The sequence below is a fragment of the Pteronotus mesoamericanus genome, unplaced genomic scaffold (genome assembly GCF_021234165.1).
Source record: "Pteronotus mesoamericanus isolate MK-2021 breed Mesoamerican mustached bat unplaced genomic scaffold, CSHL_Meso_final contig_78, whole genome shotgun sequence".
Lineage (NCBI taxonomy): Eukaryota > Metazoa > Chordata > Mammalia > Chiroptera > Mormoopidae > Pteronotus > Pteronotus mesoamericanus.
This window is the reverse complement of record NW_026555258.1, coordinates 11,744,361-11,765,100: the sequence shown is the minus strand read 5'-3', so window position 1 is coordinate 11,765,100 and position 20,740 is coordinate 11,744,361. Positions and strand designations below refer to the sequence as shown.

General features: G+C 45.5%; 1 protein-coding gene across 1 annotated transcript in view; it reads right to left on the bottom strand.

Annotated features, from left to right (window-relative positions):
* CDK5RAP2 (CDK5 regulatory subunit associated protein 2) overlaps positions 1 to 20,422 on the bottom strand; it is a 162,042-nt gene extending 141,620 nt beyond the window's left edge. The window contains exons 1-3 of the mRNA XM_054584470.1: positions 20,200 to 20,422; positions 11,531 to 11,598; positions 8,499 to 8,566 (exon numbers count right to left, since the gene is read on the bottom strand). Coding sequence (XP_054440445.1) covers positions 8,499 to 8,566; positions 11,531 to 11,598; positions 20,200 to 20,258 — 195 coding nt within the window. The 5' untranslated portion in view covers positions 20,259 to 20,422. The remainder of the gene's footprint in view (positions 1 to 8,498; positions 8,567 to 11,530; positions 11,599 to 20,199) is intronic.
* Positions 20,423 to 20,740: the final 318 nt, after the last annotated feature.

Here is a 20,740-nt window from a genome sequence, read left to right as displayed (position 1 = left end):
AATTAAAACTACCATGCACCTAAGAGTAGCTTAAAAAATTTTAATTGATAATATCAAATGCTGATGAGCCTGTGGAGCAAATGGAATTCTCATGCTCTGCTGATGAGAATGCAAATGGCACAACCACTTTGGATAACAGTTTGGCAGTTTCTTACCCAAAAAACTATATTTATCACATGACTCAGTAATTCCACTCCTAGGTATTTACTCTAAAGAAATGAAAACCTATGTCCACACAAAAACCTGCATGCAAATGCTACTGCAGCTTCATTAACGATCACTAAAATATAAAAAGAACCCAAATGTCCTTCAACGGATGAAAGAATGAACAGTGTACATCCATACGATGGGACAGTCCTCAGCTACTGTGATACACACAACAACATGACTTTATTTCAAAGACATTACCCTGAGGAAAAGAAGCTAGCCTCAAAAGACTACATGCTGTATGATTCCATTTATGTGACATCTGGAAAAAGCAAAATTATAGGGACGAAGGACAGAGCACAGCTACCAGAGGTTTGGGGTAAAGAGAGGGTTTGACCACAAAGAGACAACACATGGGGATATTCTGGAAGCATGAAACTGTTCTATAATCTGATTGTGGCGATGGTCACATGGACCTGAACAGTATACACACATTTTAAAAAGTTATAACCACACGTGTGTGTGTGTGTGTGTGTGTGTGTGTGTGTGTGTGTGTACACACATATATCTCTTGATTATGACCAGGTTACTAAACAGTATACATCTGCCAAAAGTTATCCAACACTTAAAACTCATAAATTTCATTTTATGTAAATTATATCTCAATCAAGTTGAACTGAACATAACTAAAATGAAATATAGCAAAATATTAATAGTTCTATTTGAATACTAATACATCCATACACATATATACTCACTGGATTTTTTTTCAGCATTAAAAAGTAATTGGTCATAGCATATAATACTCTATTTACTAAACATACTTTTATGACTGGATAAAAAAATGATAAGCATACTCTACATTATGTTTTCCAACTGTCTGCCCTTGGCCCTCTTGTTAACAATTTTGTGGCTAACAAGAACAGCACAAAAACAATTGGGAGGTTCATTAAATCCTCCTTTTGAATGCTTTAAGGAAACAGCACATAAAACATTCATTCAAACAAAAACGTCTGCCCTGCCAGCTGCATCCTATAAAGAGAAATCTTATTCTGTTACTCAGCTACCAATAAAATATTTATGGACCTTGCTTAGAATGCCCACATTGTACACACTGCTAAAATTCTTCACAACACTTGAAAGAATATTTGTCCTATTTACAGGTAAAGGCATTTTCTTTAAAAATAAGAGAAAGGTAAATAAGCCTTGAGAAGGTCACTGAGAATGCCAGACAGGCCCACATGAAACACAGGCACTGTCCTCCCAACGATGCCCGTCTGGCTTCCTGCTTCCCTCTTCCAGGTTTTCTCTGACAACCCCACCAGGCTGGACTGGAAACCCTTCTAAATGTTTCCATGCACCCTCCACTTTCTTCAACATAGCAAATACCACATTGTACCAGCCAGTTATTGCCTTTCTACCCAACCATCTCTAACACATCGGGACCCAGGTCTTCTTGTGCATTCTAGTCTAAAGCATAAGTGAGTTACGAAACACCCAACGGCTAGTTGGGCGAACAAGCCCATGTAAGAATTTCCTGAAGGCCATGTGATACAAGGAGGCATCCGTCAGACAGATGTGGTTCCTATCGCTCCATTGCGGTTTTCTCCACCACTTAGACTAGGACTCCCCGCCGGGGCCACAAAACGCTGCCCGTCTGGCTCCCACCCGCCTTAGGTCCCATCGTGTACGTCCTCTCCCTTGCTCGCAGTGTCGCAGCCTCCCTGGCCTCCTTTCTGTCCTCAGATACGCCCAGCCCGTGTGTCTGCACAGCTCCTCTTGCAGCACCCGCCAGGTCGGCTCAGCCTCATCCTCTCTGTCTCAGCTCAAATGTCATCAACTCCGAGAGGCCCTTCCTAACTATCCCATCTAAAGGGGCCCGCATCTCTCCCAACTCCACCAAGTCACACTCCAACACGTAACTCGTACTTTCTTGCCAGAACTTTTTACAATCTGTATTCACCTTATTAACGGACACATTTGTTATTTATTATGTTTATTATATGAATATAATCCACTTCTTGAGGGCACAGACCTTACCAACTCATAGCCCTGTGGTTTTATTAGCATAGTACCTACAACATAGTAGACAATCAACATTTGTTAAATGAATGAATTAATAAATAAATACAATCCAGACTACCTTACTAGCTGTATGACTTTAGTCGAGTTGATTTTACTGTATGCCTCAGTTCCTTTATCTATAAAAATGGGATTATAATAATGCCTATTTCAGAGAGCTATTATAAGGATTAGAAGAAATTAATTTGAATGTTTAGTACTGTGTCTAGCCCAGCATAAGAACTTAAAACATACTAATATTCTTCTCATTTGTATTTCTCCCTTTAAGAAAGCAAGTTCAAATATTTTTAAAAACTTGAGCTGGAAAAACTGAAAACAATTTACCATACAGTAGGAACAAATACCTCAAACTAGAAAACCCGCCAGATAGGACGCAGAAACCTAACGCTCAGAGAAGTAAGCTAATGCAAGGGCTGTGCCTGCCACAGGCCGGCCTTCGGGACCCGCGCGTGACCGTGGCACTGCAGCCGCCTGCAGAGGGAACCGTCCCAACACGATCGCGGGCGCTGCTTTCTGAAGCTGGACGGGGCCCCCCTTTGAAGGAGCTGCTACTCAGTCATTCTGGCTTCCTCCCACTCTCAGGCCTTGTCAAAAGCCTTGCCTAGCCTAGAGCTCCACCAAAAAGGGAAGAAAAACAAAAATCAACAACGGGAAGAAGAATCCAGGCAACTCCAACCAGGCCCGCCTTCACTGAAATGTAAGCAGGGCGCCTCCCTCTGGCGATCAGTGGCAGGGGCTTGCCAGCGCCTGGGCAGCCAGAGCTGACGCTCACCCACCAGATCACCTTCTGCTTCCAGGCAGCCAGGGCTGGGAGCAAGGCCCTGGGGTTGGCAGAGCTGAACGAACTCCCAGTACTGCCACGTGTGCGCCGTGTGACTTGGGAAAATTATTTAACATCTTTGTTGACTCCCCTATAAAATGAGAATAAAAATCAATTACCTCACAGGGGTGTTGTGACAACAAACGAGCTAAGTGCTGGCAAAGCCTGGCATTAGCAAGTAGGAAACAAAGGCAGGCTTTCAAGAGGAATCCCTTTCCCCTCAAGCCCTCTTTTAAGCAGACCTTCAAGCCATCATCCATTTTTTTTAATCCTCTTTGAAAACCCAGAAACTGTTAGACCACTCACCTCAACACGACAAAAACCATGACCTCGGAACTTGGTTCAGAGATAAACCGAGTTCATCTCTGGCAAACAACACAGCGTCTACGATGGCTGCCAGCAGCAGCTAATAAGTGAGGTTAGTAAAATGAAGAGGGTACCTTGGGGTTCGTTTCTGATTCCAATATCCTCCCTGGTGTCCCCAAATCATCAAGAAAACTGTTCCTAGGCAAACATCTATTTATTAATGATCAGTACTGCAGCAAAAAGAGAATTTTAAAACTGAACCCCAAACAACATTTGGAACACAATGACATCAACTCCTGTTATATTCTTTGCACCTTTCATTCATGAATATACATTTTTTTATAAAACTATAAAATAAGTGAATTTGGATCTTCCATTGCTTTTCCCTAATATTTTAAATTGTTGTTGCAGAATTACACATAATTATCTCTTAAAACGACTGCACTCAACTCCACTGAACTGACTCACTGTCAATTGTTCCACATTTCTCGACTGAGCAACTATGCATCCAACGTGATCTAGTAGGACGCGTTCAGGCTTTGTAATCAGAGACCAGGCCTGAATGTTGCCTGTTTTGAGTTTCTCAATCACACCCAGCTCACGGAAAAGTCATTTAATCTCTCCAATCTCAGCTTCCTCATCTGTGAAATACCTTTATCACAAGCTTACTGCAAGAGCCCTGGTCAGGTGGCTCAGTTGGTTGGAACATCATCCCAAACACCAAAGGTCACAGGCTCAATTCCCAGTCAGGGCACATATCTAGGTTGCGGGTTTGACCCCTGGTCAGGGCACATATGGGAGGTAACCGATTGATCTCTCTCTCTCTCCCCCCAGCCCCCACCTCTCTCTCTCTCTTTCTATAAAAACAAAAAAAAAAAATCAATGAACATATCCTTGGATGAGGATTTTTTTAAAAAGCCAACAAAGAAATAACAAGTGTAAAATATAATTCCTTCATTCCCAATTTTTCACAATCACACACAATGTGGCAACAAACAACTTTGTTTCCTGAGGATAAATTTTCCCAAAATTGATTAGGAGGTTCATGAGTAATAATTTTTTTTATAACAAACAGGGCAGGGTCAGGGTGAAGGGAGCTATTTATTCCCTGGTAAGAATAAGTAACTTGCGCCCTGGCTGGTGTGGCTCAGTGGATTCAGCACCACGATTCCCTGCCCAGGGCACGTGCCTGGGTTGTGGGCCAGGTCCCCAGTAGGGGGCGCACAAAGGGCAACCACACAATGATGTTTCTCTCCCTCTCTTTCTCCCTCCCTTCCCCTCTCTAAAAATAAATAAATAATCTTTTTTTTTTAAATAAGTAATTTGCAACATAGAGGTTACAGAGCAAATTTGAAGGTATGAACCTCCTAACCATTCCTCCTATAAAAGACTAAATTTGACCAACTGCTTCAGCTAACATGAAAAATTTTCAACAAAAAGGAACAAGGTCCTAGATACAAGGACCTTGTATCTCAGGGCAGGGCACACGAGCAACAGAATTTACCCTAAGAAAATAATCACATAACTGTAGAAAGATATGTGCACAACGATGTCCGTTGCCACTTTGTTTACAATGGTGAAAAATTAGAAACAATCTGGAACGTCCCACAATAAAATATTATGTAAATTACCGTTCAATCCATCCCTTTTAATGTGTCTTTATGAATTTTAGACAGTCATTAAATAATAGTGTCCATCGGTAGTATTAACAGAAGGGGAAAACTACCCCTGCCATTCTCTGTCCGTGACGTCACCAAATAAGCCAGAATTAAAGTCTCCGGTGTATGAATAAAGACTGCTACTGGACTGACGGCATACGCTGAACCAGATTCTGGGTCCAATAAGACAGGCCCCCACTGCAAAGCAAACTGATCTGCCAACTTCCTACCATAAGACCTGCCATAGGGGTGAGGATACCTTCGGCTAACGAAGGTACTAGGCCATGGATTACCAGTTTAAAGACCCAAGAAGGCCTGTGGTTTCCACGTGTCAGAGTGAGGCCCTGCACAGAACAGAGAGTAGAATAAAAGACTTCCTGGGCCAGGAGACCCGAGTTCAAAGTCTGAAGAAATCCCTCCCCTTCTCTGGGCTTCGGAGTCCCCATGTGTCAAACAAAGGGACTCTAGCATTCCTCTGAAATTCTGACTTTCTTTTAAACATCTCATGACCCTATCCCTTAGCTCCAGAATCATCCCCTTCCCCACAAGGCCACATGCAGCAGCCTTTCAACGGATCACACCGCCACCAGCCTCCTCCCTCCTTGTAGCTGCAGTCTGGGCGATCTGAAAATGTAACTGGGTCACTTCTCTCCCACACTAAAATCCATCATTGGCTCCCCTTCATCTTCAGGGCAAAATCCAGCACAGCAGTGCACCACACAGGAGCTGACCCCTGCCCGCTCCAACGGCCTCGCTTCCCTCGGGTGCCCTCACGCAGCCGCTGCCTTCCAGCCACAGGGAACTACCGGTCTCTAAACCCATCACACCCCACCAGGCCTCTCTCTCCATTCGCACGTGAGTCCTTGTGTCCAGGATGTTCTCCTGGTCCTCTTGCCTTGGAAAATTTGTTTTTGTCCCTGATGACCCAATTCGAGGAAGGTTTCCTCCAGGGAGGCTTCTCCCAATCACCCAGGCCCGGCTCAGGGCCCCTCCTCTGTGCCCCAAGGCGCCCTGTACTTACCTCTATCACTGCGCTATTTTCCTCTCCATCTCCCCAACTAGACCGTGAGCCTCTTGACAAGCAGACGTGCCTGCTATTAACCTGCTGCAAATTCCCCAGCTCCTGGCACAGCCTGGCACAGGGTGCATATCTGAAAATATTTACTGATGAACAGATGAACTCTGAGCAAAACCAGAAGGAGGTCTATGTCTTGCTAGATGCCAGCTAACAGACCCTGATGTTCAGATACCCGTTATCTGAGATTAGAAAAGGAAACGAAACATAATTTTCCCCTTTAAATCAAAGGTATCCCAGCCTCCTCTTTCATATGCTGACTTCAAAATTAGCATGAAATGCCAAGAGCGTTTCCTATAAACATCCCACAGAAGTTCAGACCACCTCCACATAGAGGTCATGCATTTGGTAGCTCAGGCCAGATGAAAATTTCCTGTCACTTATAAAAAGATCTAAAAGGGAAATACTGAGAACTGTGTGGTTATTTCAATTTCAACTGAAGAATCTGGTCTTGAAAATGCTATACTAAAAGATATTAATGCCATAAAAACCTAACAGCAGCCAAAGGACCACAGTCATTAAAAAAAAAAAAAAAAACAGGAATCCTGTAACGTATTGGCATAGACAGCTCTCCCTCACCTTTTAGGAAAATGGTATTTAGGTCATCAAGAACACGTCTGAGCAAGGGACATAAGCTTAAATCAAATGCAGAGTAGGAAAAGGCTTCACAATAATAAACAGACCAATAACAATAAGAAGGAGCAACAGCCGACACACAGGATGAACTCAGGCATACGTGCTTCATGCATAGCTGCTCCTTTAATCCTCACGAGAGCACTGAGAAATAGACACTACTGTCACGCCCACTTCCAAGGGCAGGAAAGTACCGAAAGGTTAAGTGACTGGCCCACGGTCACCCAGCAGAAGTGGATGGGCAGGCAGTCTGGCTCCAGAAGCTGTGGTCCTCCGGCAGCGCAGACCGCCTTGCAGAACAGCTTTGCCACGTCACCCCCTGCACCTTAGCTTCTCCTACATATTATACAGAGGGGTGGATTCAACTCGAAGCTTCCTCCTAGGTCGAAAGGCAGGCAGTAAAATGTGAAACAAAAATTCTAGGATTCTATAAAATTTTTCCATCTAGAAATAAAATTCAAAACTGCACGCTCTGTAAATTAATCAACTCTGTGTCTTGCAGAGCTCCTTTTATATTACTGTAATGTATTGATATAGGAAGAGCCTAACACATAAGCACCCAGCTCAGAGCAGGAGCTTGGTAAGCAGCAGCTGTTGTTACTCTTGTGATAAAACAGGAACAACCATTTAATAGTAAAGCACATTTTAATTATACACAATGTGAAATAATCAAATCTCATTCGTTTGAGGCCCCAGACCCCACAGCATAGATCAAGTTGTACAGTTGAAATTATAACAACTCAAAGCTCAGAAATTACTTGTTTCCATTAGAGATCTGACAAGTCATTTCTTCAATTGGTCACTGGTGGTTTGCAGAGAACTATTAGCAGTAATGAGTATCCTAAATTAAATTCAGAGACAGCACTGATCCGTTCGGGAAAGACAACTGGGGAGAGAGAAACGTAATCGTGGGACGTCCTTCTCCGTGTCCTCCGTCTCCCCTCTGATAAATAGCTCCCGCATCTTGCATAGTGTGGATTTCATTTGGTAACAAATGAAGGAGGGTCTAATTCTTCCCATGATAAATGAGAGTGTTGAACAGGTAACTTGTTAAAAAGATTTAGAATTGGGAAAATAACCTTATTTTCCTGTTATTTGACAACAAGCCCCCTCCACTAACAAATGAAAGACACAGTGCTGAAAGACATTAGGCACAGAAGCCACATTTTTCACCAAGTAATCCATCCTCAGACAATTACCACACAGCACTGGGTCCTAGCTGCTCACGTTTCACTCAACAGCAACAAAGATGAAGCCTACAAAATGCAAGGAGTCGCCCCAATGTGGTGGAAAAAATAATGGCTTTGGAGTCATTAAAAACCTGGATTCAAATCCCAGCTCGGCCGCTAAAGTATCATGTGATTCCTTGTCTGTAAAATGACGATAATACAAAATACCTCATAGGTTTGTAGCAGAGATTAAATGGGGACCATAAATAAGGTGCCTGACATTCTAAGAAAGCCCTTGACAAATATGAGCTCCTCTCAACTGTGCAACACAGCAATATCCTCACATTCGGGACACCAGAAACACACCACCCTCCCCTACGCTAGAAATTGCTGATCCTGTTAGAACCTATAACCAGCCCACATCCTAAAGAGCCGACTGCGTAGGTACGTGCGAGTCACAGAGAGAATGCCGCGAGACATGGCACTCCTCCACACTGCGGCATTATCCACCTTAGACACCTGTCAAGAAATACGGCTCCCTCCTGGGTCCGCTAGGACAGCAGCGGCCGCGTGATTTTTTAGGGCAGACACTTGGTATCCCCACTTACGTTTTCAAAGTCCTTCATGTTCCGTGCTCTGGTGGGAGACACTGTTTCTTCTGACACCTTTGGGAGCACTATAAAAAGGTAAAACAGACAAAACCTCATGGTATGCAAATCGCCCAGCATCCCCATTAAGGAATAGAGCCCAGAGAAGAAAACACATGAATAGCTTCCATAGTATACTCTCCTGGTACTTTCCATCTGTTGTGATTTACTGATTTGAATCCAGGGAAAGCTCTAAACCATTATATTTCAAATAGTTACAATTACTTAAACTAGCCCCAATGTAATAATGTATAGGTCAGAGGTGAACCCAGAAAATGCACTGGGCATGTGGCAAAGCAGACCCGTCCTGACATGTACTTCCTTACTGTTTGTCATAAAATTATTTTGCTGACCAGGATCTCATCTCTCAAGTCAGCAACTAAAACAAAGTGTATCCAACTGACCTGACAGCCAGGGTCGGCAAAATTATTAGGACACCAGACAACAAATGTTTTAGGTTTTGCAGACCATGTATAAAGCCCCAAATCTGTTACAATATAGTAATACTGACTCTTCTGTTGAAGTACAAAAACAGCCACAGACAATTCATAAACAAATACAGAAGCTGCGTTCCAATAACAGCTCATTTTCCAAAGCCGGCAGCGGGTCGGAGGCTGCCGATGGCTGCTACGGGACGACGAAAGGCTGCCAAAACCCACGTTTTCCCACAGGCTCTTTAATTCAGCAATCATTCGCTACTCCCCTACTCTGTGCCAAGCACCATGCTGGGTGCTGGGGAAACAGCAGTGAAAGAGACGCTGATCCTGGGCCCCAGAGGTGCCCGGTCTAGCGGCCGAGACAGAGATGGACACAAACCATCAAGTTGCGCACAAGGCCTGGTGCTTTTTAGCTGCTGAGCAAATGCACGCCGAGTGAATGAAAGCATTCTTCCCACACACATGCACGGGGCGCCTCTTCTCTGCCAGGCATCGTTCTAGATGTGGCTATTATCAGGAAACAGAACAAATAAATGGGGCTGATATTCTAGAAAGAGGAGATAGATGATAAACAAAATAATAGGGCAATTTCATAGTATGTTAAAATGTGATAAACGCTATGGAGAAAAATAAAGTGGGTAAGGAAAAGAACTACCAAGGCTGGGGTAAGGAATGCAATTTTACATAAGGTGGTTAAACCAAGCAAGGTCTCACTGAGAAGGTGAGACCCGGGCAGAAGCGGGAGGTGGCAGCATGTCTCATGGATCTGAGGACCAGCCCAGATGCCAATGGCCTAAGAGGGACAGAAGAAAAGGTAAGCAAGGTACTGGGGGGCAGATTGCAGATGGCCTTGTAGCCTCTTCTCTGGACTCTGAGGAACCAGCAGAGGATTCAGAGCTCTAGAGTAACGTGATTGGACTCGGTTTCTACAGGATTCCTCTGCCTCCCTTACTGAGGACAGGCTGAAAGGCACGTAGTCAGGAGAATTCCGGGATAATCTAGACCAGAGCTCACCGTGGCTTAGACCAGGACAGCACAAGAGTGAGTCAGAATCAGACCAGAAGTGGGTTAATTCTGGATATTTTTTAAACAGCCAACAGAAATCAATGAAATATATAAATTTCAGAGAGGAAAGCGCCCCTAAATCAGGTGGAGGAGAGCCAGGGAAGGCAGTGAGTTTCAGGCCAAGTCTGAAAGAGGTAGCAGGCAGGTACAGGGCTAAAGGAAAGAAACCCCCCATGTGAAGGCCCAGAGGTGGGCAAGGGCGCGGCGCTCTGAACCCTCCCGCAGAAAGGAGGTTCAGGAGTTGAGCAGGGGCAGACTGTGAGGGGCCCTGCATGCCTGACTCAGGACACACAGACTTGTGTTGCTCTTCCTCCCAGAGGCCACTCCCAGTGACCTGTGTCTGTGTCCCTCTCTGGGTCCTATTCACTCTTCAAGTCTGGCTCCAATGTCCGTTTCTTGGGAAACTCTTGCCTGACCCACCTGCTCCATTCACCAAGATAAATCTCCCTGTTACTCTCTCTCACAGCACCTGATGCTTCTTCGCTCATTACATTAATCATCTGATTTATCATAATAATTCTTTAATTGTCTGTCTTCTCAGCTTGACTGCAACCTGTTCAAGGTTGAATCCCAGTGCTCAGCCCAGAGCCTGGCATGAAACAGACGTACACACGGGCCTACCAATTTTCTGCTTCGAACTGTCTGTGGGCAGGAAGAGCAGAAACAAGAATTGTTAGATTTCCTGTTAAAAGTAACAGTCAACATATTCTGAAGGAACACCTAAGAGTGGCCTGTAAGCTCAAGTATCCTCCAGAAGTGAACCTTGTGACATTTATATGATCGGCTCTAAAAACTTCTTCCTTTTGCACATATCGCTTTGGAGAAGAGAATAAAACACAAGTCAAAATATCTCTAAGATATTTCAACAAGTCAAATTATTAGCACTTCCCACAGATACTTTCAATAGCCTGCACTTTTCTCAGAAACAAAAATTATGGAGACAGTAAAGCAGGAAGTCTCCTCATAATCCAGCCTGACCACAGCAGACTGCTAATTTACTCGGCACCGTCTCCTGTGGTCTGACCAGCTACTGGGCCTCCGCTGGCAAAGGGAATCGAGCAGCCTGCGGGAAGCCCTTCCAGCAGGGAGGCCTTGGCACATGGAGGTTCAAAGAGCAGCGCTCCTCAGCCTCAGCCACTCGGCAGCGGGGACCCACGGATCGCCCACGCCCAACCTAGTCGCCAATCCCATGTCCAGCTTCCACGCAGTCATTCAGTTTACAAGCCTGGCAGCAAGGAAAAAATCCTCATGAAATATGGCCTGAAGGACATCAACTCTTCTAGTCCAGTGTTTACGACAGGAGGTGAGTAACAAATCAATACACATGTAAAATCGTGAGCACCCACTGTGAGCACCTCACAGGCCAGGGTGGGCTCTGGGCCTCAGAGACATCGGAGCCCCTGCCCCAGCTCCGGGCGTCGAGGCCCTCACACATTGGTCTCTGCTCCCCTTGTTCTGAATCAAAACAAATGCCCAGCTTGGGGTACTTACCACCATTTCCCAAACCAGCAATGGGGCTGATGCCTTCCAGGTCATCTGGTAACTTGGGAACAAGGCCACTAAGAGAGAACATATGCGTAAGAAATGAGTTAGTGCATGAACAGCAGAGACTGTTGAGCGTGCCTAAACTGCATGTGACAATCATCAGGCCACGGCCGAGCTACCTGGGAGGCACGCAGCACAGAGGCTGAGAACTCAGGCTTTGGGGTGGAGTCTGGCTCTAACACTTAACAGCTGAGGGACCTTCAGGAAGGCTGCTCACTCACTCACTCCCTCCCTCGCACCTCAAGCTGAATGCCATGTGCCGTATGTATGCCATATATGTGGTAGCTGCAGAGGCACTGTGCCAAGTAAATTTCTGGGTCTCACTTTCTTAATCTGTTACCAGGGAATACCACCCTCCAGCAGTAAAGATTAAATGAATTAACATACATAAACACAAAGCACATAGTAAACACTCAGTAAGTGGCATGTACTCTTTCTGTCATTACTATTATTAACATACCTATCACAACCAAAAATCAAGCTTCTAAGAATCAGGCACCAATTCAGATGCTTGAAGACCGTCAAACAAAAATGCAAAATTTACCAACCTAAGTGTTACTATGTGAAATATTGATATAAAAATAGGTTCACTGAAGATCTGGAGACACTGTCAGAAAACTAAGCCAGAAATGGAGGAATGGTTTAACACAAAAGGCGGTAAGTACCCTGGATTCTATTCTAAGGTCTGCCATACACCGCTCCAAGTTTTGTTCCCTTCATCTATGAAGGGAGTAACTGACAACTAAACAGGACACTAGCGCCTAACAAGGTACCTGCATATTGTGCATAACCCAGAAATGGAAGCAAAATACCACTGCCAGCTAGAAACACACAATGTTTTATAATTCATATTGACCATCATGAGAACTGCCTGGTTCTTCAAGGCTCCAGGCATTTTTCAAAGGAAGGCACTATGACCCAGATAACCCAGTGGCCCACCCAGAGCTGCGCGGCAGGCAGGTAGAGAACCAAGGCCAGAACCCCAGCCTTTTGTTTCTAATCCACAATGATGCACCTCTGTCTCAAGCTGTAAACGAGGAGTTGATGGAAGCTCAGCTTGATTTCTTGGCAGTTTGCTTTTTCCATAGCTCTAAATCTAAATTCATTCTGTCCCAAAGGCAATTTTGCCTGATCGCCAAACAGAGCTGGCATGCACCTCCAAGGTGGGTGCCAAGCATTAAAAAAAAAAAAAAGATATCATAAAATTCCAACATCAAGGGAATGATTACATAAAATGTGTCTGCTATAAAGGTAACAAGAAAAAACTTACATAGACTATGACCTCAATTATAAAAATAATACACACACACACACTAAAGTCACCTCTAATTCTTCTTGGAAATTAGATGGGCTATAAACGAAGACAAAGGAAATAGTTAAAACCATCATTTATGGGAATGAGATTTTCCTCTTTTAATTTTCTGTAATTCCCAATTTCCTCCGGTAAGCATCACTAGAAGGACAAACTTCATTTTCTAAACTGAATTTTCTTAAAAATTCAAATCAAGTTCAACGATCACCTTTCGCAGACAGCGGCCCAAGGCACACACCCGGTCCCCGGTCAGGCTCAGCCTACAGTCATCTCCACAGCCCCGGTCTGGGTTCCTCCCCACAGCCACCGGAGGGCTCCCCTCCCCCTGGCTGAAACGGCCCATCAATTACTCAAGCCAAGATCAATCACGGCTGAAAACTACCTGGTAGGCAAAGCCAAAGAATTTGGTCTTAAACAAGTTTCCAAAAGGCAAACACTGAGGTATGAAAACCAACATTTCTCTTCCCAGCTCTTAGAAGATCGCAATGCAGAAATCCCCGTCTGATTCCTGCCAAGTTTCCACTTGGGCTTTACCCACCCACTTTTTTTTTTTCCTAAAATTTATTTTTTTATTTAATCTTTATTGTATTTTTTTCCATTACGATTTAGTCCCCCTACACCTCCCACCCCGCAGCAATCACCACACTGCTGCCCGTGTCCACAAGCCCTCTTTCCTTTTTGTTCAGTCCCTCCACCGCCGAGCCTCCCCCCGCCAAACGGGCTGTCATCCGCTCTCTAGCTATGAGTCTGTCTGTTTTGCTTGTCAGTTCAGTTTGTTCATTAGATTCCACATATGAATGAAATCATATGGTATTTGTCTTTCTCTGTCTCATTTCACTTAGCAGGATGTTCTCCGGGTCCATCCATGCTGTGACAAAAGGTACAATTTTCTTCTTTTTTACAGCTGAGTAGTATTCCTTTGTGTAAATGTCCCATGGTTGTTTTATCCACTCATCTACTGCTGGACACTTTACCTACCCACTTTTACAATGCTACGCATCTGTCACCTGCACACTCCAGTCAGTTTCAGCCACCCCTCCAGCTCTCAGGAGCTCTCTCTTCCCATTCTGATCACTCATTTTTAGCCTGAGAACTAAGGTTGGGGATTCCTGGAGCTTCATGAGATAGCAAAACTATGCAAACAGAAAAAGAGAGCTCAGACAGGGTTTTTATCATGGTATACATGGGGGAGATGAAGGCCCAGGAAGGGGAAGGAACTCGTTTGCTGAAAATCACAAAGCATCAGTGGCAAAGCTGAGACCAAATCCAGCATCACCCTAACAAGCCCAGCTGACAGGGCATCCCCGCTGAGCGGGCACCGCACTCAGGACAGGACAGGGTGGGGCGGGTACCTTCCCACTTAAGCCTCACCACAGCCCTTCTGTGGTAGGTGGTAGTTTTTAAAACCATCATTTATGGAAATGAGATTTTCCTCTTTTAATTTTCTATAATTCCCAATTTCCTCCAATAAGCATCATTAGATAGTTTTCAATGAGGACACAGAGGCCCAGAAAAGTTAATAAGCTGCAAAAGCCAAGCTAGCCAGATTTCAAACAGCATGGTCTTAACCTCTACCCGACCCTGGCACCCCTAACCCCTCCCTCACGGGGGCTGTGGCGGGGTCCAAATGAACGGGGGCAGTGCAGAGCCACCGCGACTGCTGTTTGTCAACTATTTGTTGAGTGAATAAATGGACACGCACTCGAGCTTCACCATCTCACCCTCCTATCCTGCTCCATGGCCCCCCGGAAGGAGCCATCTCCTTCTGTGTCTGCTTGCGCAGTAACAACGGTCCATTCACACCACAGACCCAACAAGGCCTAAGCATTTCATTGGTACTGCATTACGAGAGCTGTGGATGGGTCTGGACCTCACTTTCGGAAAACAATTATACCAACAAGTACACTTCTGTTTGCCCCTCAACATTCGTCATGCTGTTATTTATCCTTAGAGAAGAAGTACATAAATACCAAAATACAGATAAGCCTCAAGTCCTCTTTGACTACTCTTCACTCCCATCTCAGCTGTGAATAAGACATGCATCCTTCCAGACCTTGGTCTGTGTTTACAGAGACAGAGACACAGTTTTATTTTGTGGTTTAAAAATAAATAAATGCAATCAAACTTTATAAATTACTCTGCAGCATCTTTTCTTCATTGAACGTGTCCTAAAGATATTTTCATGACAGTACAAATAGATGCTCCCTCAATGCTTTTAATTCCCACAAAGCATTCTAAAGCACTCTTTTCCAAAACTTATTGCCCATGACCCATATTAAAAAACATATTACCCTTAATTCTTGAAATGGTTTCTATTCTGTTCTATTCCATTTTATAAAATTCTGACTGCAACCTAAGAAATTGAATTTCATGAGCTGCTATGGGTCACAGTCTGAAAGACACTTTTGAAAGGATCTGTATTTACACAGGACCCTGATGGTAATTCAATTTGTTTCCAAGTTTTCCTTTTACAAACAATGCTGTACAAATATCCTCATACAGCTTTCCTTGTGCACATGCATGAGAATTTCTTGTGGATAACAAGAAGTGGAACGAGACCAAAACATATTCACTTTTTTTTAACAGGCAAAGGATTTGAAAATATACAAATGGCTAATAAGCACATGAAAAGACACTCAGTATCATTAGTCTTAGGGAAATGCAAATCAATACCACAACGAGATACCGTGCCATACCTCCACGGATAACTGCAACAAAGACAACGACAACAAGTGCTGGTGACAGTACGGAGAAGCCACAACCCTCACACACTGCTGATCAGAGTGAAAAATGGTGCAGCCACTTTGGAAAAGAGTTAGTTCCTCAAAATGTTAACTACAGTGTTACCATATGATCCAGCAATTCCACCCCCACGTTTACATCTAGAGAGAAATGAAAACATAGGTCCGTATAAAAACTTGTATACAAATAAATGATCACAGCCATGTTATTCATAATAACCAAAAAAGCAGAAACAACACAAATGTCACAAACCAATGAATGAATAAACAAAATACAGCACATGTATACAATGGAATATTATTCAGCCATAAAAAGGAATGAAGTACTGAGGCACCCTACAACGTGGATCCATGTCACAAAGACAACATACCGTGAGGTCTCTTTTATACGAAACATACAGAATAGGAAATTCTATAGACACAAAGTAGATTGTGTGTTGCCTAAGACTGAGGTGGGGAGGGAGGAGGAACGGATCTAAAGATACAGTGGGCAACACGCCAGACGTGCTCACTGCCCTCAGAGTTTACACGGGTGGCGAGAGCGCTCTCCCTAAACCTCACCGCCCGGTGGCGCCCCTGTCCAAGGTCAGCCTTGGATCAAGCTTTCTGGCCTTCGCTGAAAACTTCATTCCACCATCCCCTTTCTCAATCTCCTTCTACAAAATTCCATGAAGGCACCCTGTGCCTGATAGAGAACAAACGGTGGACAGACTTTTAGGGAAGTACAAACTGATCAGAAAACATTCCTTTTTTGGTCTGCCCCTAAGCAGAGAGCAAGCACGTAGTGGCCATGTAACGGAGCTGAACAAGCGGGGCCCAGGTCTTAGGAAACTCACAGTTAGGAAGAGGCAGGATCCTGGGCAAGAAATTAAAGCGATGGACCCAGGGTTGTGGACACGGAGGATTCTGCCCAGGAAACAGTGCGGCATGGTAGCAATATATAAGAAAAATAGTTAACATTTAATGCACTCCCAGTAGGAGCCAGGCTATATACAATTTCAATTCAACTACACAGACATCCAGATAAAATAGGTATTATCGGACAATATCTACACAGATAAAAATCACCAAGGAGAAACTGAGGCTCAGAAGGGTTAAGTAAATTACTCAAGCAACACAGCTAGTAACTGGCTGAGGCAGGATTCAGATCGTCATCTGCGTACAAAGCCCAGGTTCCTTCAGTGCCCCCAGGCAGGGCTTCACACAGGGCCTCAGCTTGGGTGAGGCTCCTGGGGCCGGGACCTGGGCCCAAACCTCACCGGGCTGGCACACGCTGGGGCACCCCCCATTGATCAGGTTTACTGAGAATGACGCACATTAGCCTAATTCAACAAGAGTCTAAGGACAAACTGGACTCCAGTGTAGTCTCTAAAACTGGGGCCTGGAAGTTACCAAGCAGAAGAGTGCTCACACTACCAGAAGATGCGGTGATTTTATTCTAGGGATTTTTCTCCTCCACTGTGACCACCTACTGGAGAACCTATCTCTCAGGATACTTCTGCCAGTCTTGAAGGGTCCATCTTCCCAGAATTCTCTCATAATAGGTACAGAGCACTAGTCGGAAGGCAGGACAGGGTCCTGAGAGCCAGGCTCTGGAGTCAGTGGGCCTGGAATACATCCTGGCTCAAGCATGTACTTTCTGTGGATCCAGACCCATTCACTTCGCACCTCTGAGCCGCAGTGTCCTCACCTGTACAAAGAGGGTAATACTCTCAAAAGATGGCCCTTCATTCAGCCATCTTTTTAACAAATAGTGACTGAGCCCCATTTTTGAGCTGGATATCAGGTTAGGAACTAGGCTTACAAAGATGATCAAAATGCAGCTGCTGCTCTCAAATAGGTCGTAGTCTACCCTGGGAGACGGCCAAGTGGACAGCGCGCCTGCAGGGTCCAACAGGGGAGTCATCAGCCACACGGAGCCACTGCGCCCCTGATCTGGTTAATCCACGCTGAGAAGCGCTGCAAGTGTAAAATGCGTACCGGACTTCAAAGACTCAGTAAGATAAAAAGAAAAAAGAATGCAAAATAATTTTAATAATTATTAATAATTTTTGTTATTTACAAGTTATAATGATAATATATGGAAATATTTAATTAAATAAAATATATTACTGAAGTTAATTTCACCTCTTTCTTTTTGCTTTTTTAATCTGGCTACTAGAAAATTTTAAATTATGCGTGAGGCTTAGGTTATATTTCTGTTGGACAGCGCTAGTCAATAAAATTCAGCGAGGTAAGGACTGAGGTAAAGTCAGCGATGGATGGGGCGGCTAGGAGACTACAGAGGGCCCCGTGGGGATGGCGAGTATGGGTGAAGGCTTCCTGGCCGTGCCATCTAAAATGGGGTCTGAAAAGTTAATAGGCATTAATAAAGCAAAGGAGTGTAGTGAGGGCAAATCCAGGCAGCCAGAACAGCAAGGGCACTGGCCGAGCTGTAAGAAAAAACAAGGCAAGCTCATTCATGACAAAGAGTTTGGCGACTGGGCAGAGTGAAGAGCCTGGGGAGGAGACAAGGTAGAGAGAGGAAGGACAAGAGAGACTGTGATGTAGACGGGGCCAGATGAGGACGGACCTTGGAAGCCATATTAAAGCATTTCATCCTGAGTGCGGAAAGGAGCCGGGGAAGGTCTGAAGCAGGTGAGTAAGAGAGTCGTTGCCAGGAACATACGCAGTCTCTACAAAGTATGTAGGACCTACAGTCTGGGTCCTACAAAGTCAGCGAGAGGAGGGAAGGGAAAACACTTGATGACCTATTGAGTTGCTACCCTGGGTCAGACACTGGGCTTAACTTTTTAGTCTCACCCACTTCACAGGTGATGAACATTGAGACTCAGAGGGTAAGTGACTCACCCAAGGTCACAGGACTGTTCAGGGGCAGAACTGGGACTGAAATCCAGCTAGATCTGGCCAGCTGGCACTGAGATGAGAAAAGCGATCTGAGAGAATAATGGAGTTTATCTTAATGGCAATGAGAAACAATCATATAAAACAGCAAACTGCAACGATCAGGTTTACATTCTAAAAGGGACTTACAAGTGAGAATGACAATACATGGAAATAGTGAACTGATATTAGAGACATGAAGGAAAATACGACAGTCTGGGTGAGAGGTCATACCACAATGTAGCGGGGCAGTGGTAGTAACATAAAGAGAAAGAGACATGATGAACTACCACAGGATCCAATTAGGCAGGAGCTGCAAAGACACTTGCTCTGCCTTATACACAGGAGATTTGCAATAAACAAAGTAAATAGTTGTCCAGGTTTGCTCAATACAGGACTTGTTTACACCTGCTGTCCAGGCATAAATTTTTTTTTATTGTTTAATTTTTTTTGTTAACTTATTTATTTTTTCAAATACAGTTGTCTCTGCCTTCCCCCCACCACTTTCCCTTGCCCCCTCTCTCCTCTCTCTCCCTCAATCCTTCCCCTTTGGTTTTGTCCATGAGTCCTTGCTATATGTTCCGGGCGTAAATATTAATTGTGTCCGTTTCGCTCTTCAAGGCGTCCAGGTTTGCACGATAAATAATATGGTTACCCTTTCAATTACGGTCTGTTGACTAAGAGCAGCAGCCTGTCCCTAGCAGACTGGGACAAACACCGCCCGGCCTCAGCCAGGCTCTCCTCGCACCCTTCTACTCACTGTCCACCCAGGAGTCCCGGACACCCACAGGGCCTCAGCCCTACAGCAGAGCAAGGCGCTGTCAGGCCTTCCCTTCAGGAGAGACCCTGGCCCCACCAGCAATGTGGACCCCAACTGCCTCTTGGAACAGGTCCATTGGGGCCCACTGTCTGTCATTATTCCCTAATTTATATTACTATTGACAATGATGATGATGATGGTGATGGACGTGACGGTGACAGCAACACCATCACTCTTTAGGCACTGATTATGTGCCAGGCAAAGGGCGGGCAAGCATCTTCTCCTTTAATCCTCACCCCAATTCTGTGGAGTGGCTATCGGTACCAGCCCCATTTTACAAATGGGAATGGAGTTAAGCCACTCTATGAAGGTCGCACAGCTAGTAAGTTTAAAGGGCTGTATCTGATTCCAATTCTGTCCAACTCTAGCCAAGGTTCTCAATCACTGCGGTCCACCCCCCAGTCTCGGTAGCCACTATGTGACCCCATACGCAAAGTCTGGACAGACCAACTACACTCCCCATAATGAAAGCAAACCCCGAAACCAGAAGGAACCATCAAGTACCACCAGGGTCCTGCCCCTCAACCAGCTCCCACTAATGGCCACAGCCCAAAGGGTCCCCCTCCTCCCACTTTTTTAGAGAAGGCCTTACCTGTCCCTCACATCCTCTCCAAAGAATGTCCCGAAATAGGAAGGGCAAGTGTGGTGCCCGCCGGGACGCCCAGCCCTCCGCACCCACTATCAGCTGGTGGGTCCCCGAAGAGACGCCCCCCGCACAAGAAACCCAACCCGCACACCTGTCTCTGTTCGGAAACTCTCAAACACCCTCAGGAGCAAACCCCAGTTCTCCGTTGGAGCGAACTCCCATCAGCGGGAACCCCGTGCTCGTTACCGTGAACCCCCAAAACCCGGGCCGCACCTGCAGCCGCTGAGCGTCCCGGGGAGGGTGACGTCCTCTTCCAACACCGAGTCCATCATGGACACAGGAGGGGTGTTGGCACTGGTGTGTCTGGTGAAGGCACCACTGGATCCCCCCGCGGTCGCGACCCGCCAGGCTCTCCAGGTCCCCGCCCCCTCCAATGCAGCTCTTGTTCGGACTCTGGCGGCGCCGCTGGAATTCAAACCGCAGCCGCCGCCATCTTTCCCGGCGCTTCTTCCTACGGAAACGAGGCGGGGTCAACGAGACGCGTGCGGTGAAGCCGACCTGCCGGGACCCAATGCCAGGCAGGGAAGCGCTGGTGTGCGCCATCTTAACTAAGGGCAGAACGCCCGCACTTGGGCCAGCAAGTCTAAGGAAAGACGGCCTGGTGGCCGTATTTGGTGAGGGCAGCCAGGCAGAGGCCAGGGAGGGCTCCATCTTTGTTGAGGGCTAAAGCTAACCTTGGTCCGTTAATTTAAGCGGGAGTTGGGAATCGGGCCACTCCTGGACCCTGAGAGTTCATGACCTGCTTGCTATATGC